The sequence below is a fragment of the Nanorana parkeri genome, unplaced genomic scaffold, assembly GCF_000935625.1.
Source record: "Nanorana parkeri isolate BGI_ZX_2015 unplaced genomic scaffold, ASM93562v1 scaffold2694, whole genome shotgun sequence".
NCBI lineage: Eukaryota > Metazoa > Chordata > Amphibia > Anura > Dicroglossidae > Nanorana > Nanorana parkeri.
This window is the reverse complement of record NW_017308962.1, coordinates 39,568-44,316: the sequence shown is the minus strand read 5'-3', so window position 1 is coordinate 44,316 and position 4,749 is coordinate 39,568. Positions and strand designations below refer to the sequence as shown.

Sequence of the window (4,749 nt, the reverse complement as noted above, 5' to 3'; positions counted from 1 at the left end):
AAAGTTGGCCCTTCTGAAGTTTAGGGTTCTAGTCCTTCCAGTACACTTCCCTTTTCTGTGTTCAATATTAAAAGTAATCACATTGTGATCACTATTACCCAATGACTCCCCAATTACAATATCCTCGATCAGCTCGGCATTATTAGTGACAATTAGATCTAATATGGCATTTTTTCTGGTAGGAGTCTCCACCATCTGGTCCATGAAATTGTCGCGCAACATGTTTAGAAATCGCCCCGCCTTTGCCGAACCCGAAGTTCCATTGGCCCAATTTATGTCTGGGTAATTGAAGTCACCCATCACGACTACATTGCCCTCTCTCCCAGCTATTCCTATCTGTGAGTGAAGATTGACTTCTCCCTCTTCCCCTATATTTGGAGGTTTATAGCAAATACCCACGAGAAGTTTACGGCTAGCGTCCGTCATATCTAGCTCCAGCCATAGAGTTTCCACGTCTTCCCCATTATTTGACGTGATATCGTCCCTTATATGCACATATAGATTATTTTTTACGTAAATGCAAACACCCCCCCCTCTTCTCCCACCTCTGTCCCTCCTAAACAGGTTATACCCCTCTATATTAGTAGCCCAGTCATGCGTGCTGTCCAGCCAGGTTTCCGCTATACCCACTATGTCGAAGTCCTCTTCAATTAACCTAATTTCAAGCTCCTCTATTTTATTTGCCAGACTTCTAGCGTTGGTGTACATACATTTCATTCCTCTCTTTTTGTGGGACAAAAGTTTACTACCTTGTTGTTCCCCACAGCGGCAAGACTGAAACCTTCATCATGGCTTTGTGGGAGGGGCACAGAGTGCTGCAGGGAATCCCACTGGTGGGAGGGGCAAAGATGGCGCTGCAGGGAATCCCACTCGTGGGAGGGGCACACAGCGCTGCAGAGAATCCCTCTTGTGGGAGGGGCACACAGCGCTGCAGAGAATCCCTCTTGTGGGAGGGGCACAGACAGCGCTGCAGGGAATTCCTCTTGTGGGAGGGGCACAGACAGCGCTGCAGGGAATCCCTCTTGTGGGAGGGGCACAGACAGCGCTGCAGAGAATCCCTCTTGTGGGAGGGGCACAGACAGCGCTGCTGGGAATCCCTCTTGTGGGAGGGGCACAGACAGTGCTGCATGGAATCCATCTGGTGGGAGGGGCACAGACAGAGAATCCTTCTGGTGGGAGGGGCACAGACAGTGCTGCAGAGAATCCCACTGGTGGGAGGGGCACAGACAGAGAATCCCTCTGCTGGGAGGGGCACAGACAGCGCTGTAGGAATAGCTCACCATTGTGTGCTTGGGGGCAGGTAATGGAATCAGAGCCTTGAGTGCTATTGGCTGCCATAAGATGTTAGATAACAGGGTTTTGTGGAACATATGTTCTGTGAAGGAGGAGCTCTCCTTTAAGGAAGAACTCCAGGCAGAATAAAACCTATGCAGTGGGGCTCCCCCGGCATTGGAAGGGTTAGGTGCATGTTTCTGTCTAGTGTGTAAAATGAAGATACCTGAACCCTGCAGCCAGCTGGCTGTTAGACCGGTCCCTGCAGCCTTGCCCCCCCTCCTCGCTGTCGGTCTAAGGATCATGTCTAATACAGTCTATTGCATGTGAAGATTGCTGGAGCACAGGGGGAGAGAGGCTGCAGGCCCTGGTCTAGCAGCCAGATGGGACTGAGGATCAAGTGGCTATATCTTAATTTAACACTCTAGGCCAAAATGAGCACTTAACCCTTGCAGGGCAGAAATAGCCCCACGCCAAGGGTCAGAGTTCACCAAGATTTTACCAGGTCCTGACCTCTGCAGAGGAAGGACCATCCTCCATGCACCTTGGCCCCCACAGTACCTCCTCCTTGCAGCCTGCTAACCAACATTCTCCATGCCACCTCCTCATACTTCCCCCATGCAGCCTGTAATCCTGTTTTAGTCAGTATCACCATCCCCCACCCAAGTGCCTCCTCCATGCAGATACCCCCATCCCGGATTGTGGCTCAGCAGGTGCTGGCTCTGCCCCCCACCTATAGACATGTGATATCTAATATTTGGGGTCCATTTATTGAATGTAGCTGTTCTATAAGGTGACCCCGGAGTTCTGGTGATATGGGGCCCGGGGGAGGGTTTAATATCCCCCAATTTGTGCCTCTGCTTCCAATCAGCACACAGGAGAGGGAAGGGTTAAGCCTAATGGATATTGGAGAGTGGGCGTGGTCTTGCCGACGGTCTCATGATTGTCTTCTTGACGTCATCAGACTGCGACCTACCCGGAAGTGCTGCTGCTAGGAGACGCCATGCATCAAGCCTCTATCCCCAAACCCGGGAGCCTGATCATTGCCGACTGGCAGCAGAGCGCGGAGGGGAAAGATTATCTAAACTGCATCCTACGGAAGAGGAAGCGACGGCTGTTCGGTGAGTCACGTGTCTGTCCGCCAGAGCGGCGGAAATACCGAACCTGCCGCATCCACAGCGCCACCTGTCAACCGCTTCTCTGTCGTTAAACATCTGTGTTCACACAGCGCCACCTGCCGACTGCTGTACTGTCATTACACCCCTGTGTTTACACAGCATCACCTAGTGGCCACGCCGCTGTTATTACACCCCTGTTTATAGGTACCCAGCGCCTTCTGGTGGCTCCATTTGCTGTCATAGGTTTTTGTTATTTGTGTATGTACACATCGCCCTCTGGTGGCCGCTCCGCTGTCATTACACCTCTGTATGCCACAGCGCCCTCTGGTGGCCGCTCCGCTGTCATTACACCTCTCTGTATGCACACGGCGCCCTCTTGTAGCCGCTCCGTTGTCATTACACCTCTCTGTATGCACACGGCGCCCTCTGGTGGCAGCTCTGCTGTCATTACACCTCTCTGACATGTGATATCTAATATTTGGGGTCCATTTATTGAATGTAGCTGTTCTATAAGGTGACCCCGGAGTTCTGGTGATATGGGGCCCGGGGGAGGGTTTAATATCCCCCAATTTGTGCCTCTGCTTCCAATCAGCACACAGGAGAGGGAAGGGTTAAGCCTAATGGATATTGGAGAGTGGGCGTGGTCTTGCCGACGGTCTCATGATTGTCTTCTTGACGTCATCAGACTGCGACCTACCCGGAAGTGCTGCTGCTAGGAGACGCCATGCATCAAGCCTCTATCCCCAAACCCGGGAGCCTGATCATTGCCGACTGGCAGCAGAGCGCGGAGGGGAAAGATTATCTAAACTGCATCCTACGGAAGAGGAAGCGACGGCTGTTCGGTGAGTCACGTGTCTGTCCGCCAGAGCGGCGGAAATACCGAACCTGCCGCATCCACAGCGCCACCTGTCAACCGCTTCTCTGTCGTTAAACATCTGTGTTCACACAGCGCCACCTGCCGACTGCTGTACTGTCATTACACCCCTGTGTTTACACAGCATCACCTAGTGGCCACGCCGCTGTTATTACACCCCTGTTTATAGGTACCCAGCGCCTTCTGGTGGCTCCATTTGCTGTCATAGGTTTTTGTTATTTGTGTATGTACACATCGCCCTCTGGTGGCCGCTCCGCTGTCATTACACCTCTGTATGCCACAGCGCCCTCTGGTGGCCGCTCCGCTGTCATTACACCTCTCTGTATGCACACGGCGCCCTCTTGTAGCCGCTCCGTTGTCATTACACCTCTCTGTATGCACACGGCGCCCTCTGGTGGCAGCTCTGCTGTCATTACACCTCTCTGTATGTACACATCGCCCTCTGGTGGCCGCTCCGCTGTCATTACACCTCTCTGTATGTACACATCGCCCTCTGGTGGCCGCTCCGCTGTCATTACACCTCTCTGTATGTACACATCGCCCTCTGGTGGCCGCTCCGCTGTCATTACACCTCTGTATGCCACAGCGCCCTCTGGAGGCCGCTCCGCTGTCATTACACCTCTCTGTAGGTACACAGCGCCCTCTGGAGGCCGCTACGCTGTCATTACACCTCTCTGTATGCACACAGCGCCCCCTGGTGGCTCTATTCGCTTTCATTACGTTTTATAATTTCTGTGTGCACAGCGCCATCTGTTGGCCGCTCTACTGTCATTACACCTCGCTAAATGCCGACACCGCCATCTGCTGGTCATTTGCTGTAATCGCAGCTTGTTATATTCCTGGCTGTCACGTGCTGCCCTCTGCCGGTCATATGATATCATGACCTCTCCTTTCACTTGTCACCCGCTGCTGAGCTCTGTACCTGCGCTCTTGATATCTGTATGACGTCAGAATGATGCGTGTATGACGTCACTGATGAGATTCTCTCCCCCCCAGGTCTCATAGAGCAGCCCGTGTTGCCTCCGCAGCTCCCCTCCGACATCGCCAGCTACAAAATTTTCGTCTGCGGGAAAAGCGGAGTCGGGAAGACGGCCCTGATCGCCAAACTGTGCGGATTGGAGGTTCCCAGCATGCACCACGAGACAACGGGTGAGATGTAACCGGAACCGCCATGTTGTGTAAAATGTCATTTATAGGATGTTGTACTCCCCTCCGGACACGTTTTCCTGGAAGTATCCGATCGCTGCAAAACCCGACCCCTCCCCCGTTCCCTTTTCTTCGGCCCAGTCAATGTCCTCGCTCCGGAACTTCAATGGCATTGTCGCAGCGTCCTTTGTACGGCGCCACAGATGATGTTGGTGCCATATCAGGTGTGATTTCGGTATCTGTCCCGGGATCTCCGATGGATCGGTCTCGGCGCCGCCGGCTCCAGCAATTCTGCCGATCCAGTGATTATTTCATGTGTAGAATGTTCCGTCTCTCGTG

At 53.1% G+C, this 4,749-nt stretch overlaps 1 protein-coding gene across 1 annotated transcript in view; it reads left to right on the top strand.

The window, feature by feature from the left end:
* The first annotated feature begins 3,071 nt into the window (after positions 1 to 3,071).
* RSG1 (REM2 and RAB like small GTPase 1) overlaps positions 3,072 to 4,749 on the top strand; it is a 3,174-nt gene continuing 1,496 nt past the window's right edge. The window contains exons 1-2 of the mRNA XM_018574044.1: positions 3,072 to 3,232; positions 4,261 to 4,413. Of these exons, the coding sequence (XP_018429546.1) occupies positions 3,115 to 3,232; positions 4,261 to 4,413 (271 nt within the window). The 5' untranslated portion in view covers positions 3,072 to 3,114. The remainder of the gene's footprint in view (positions 3,233 to 4,260; positions 4,414 to 4,749) is intronic.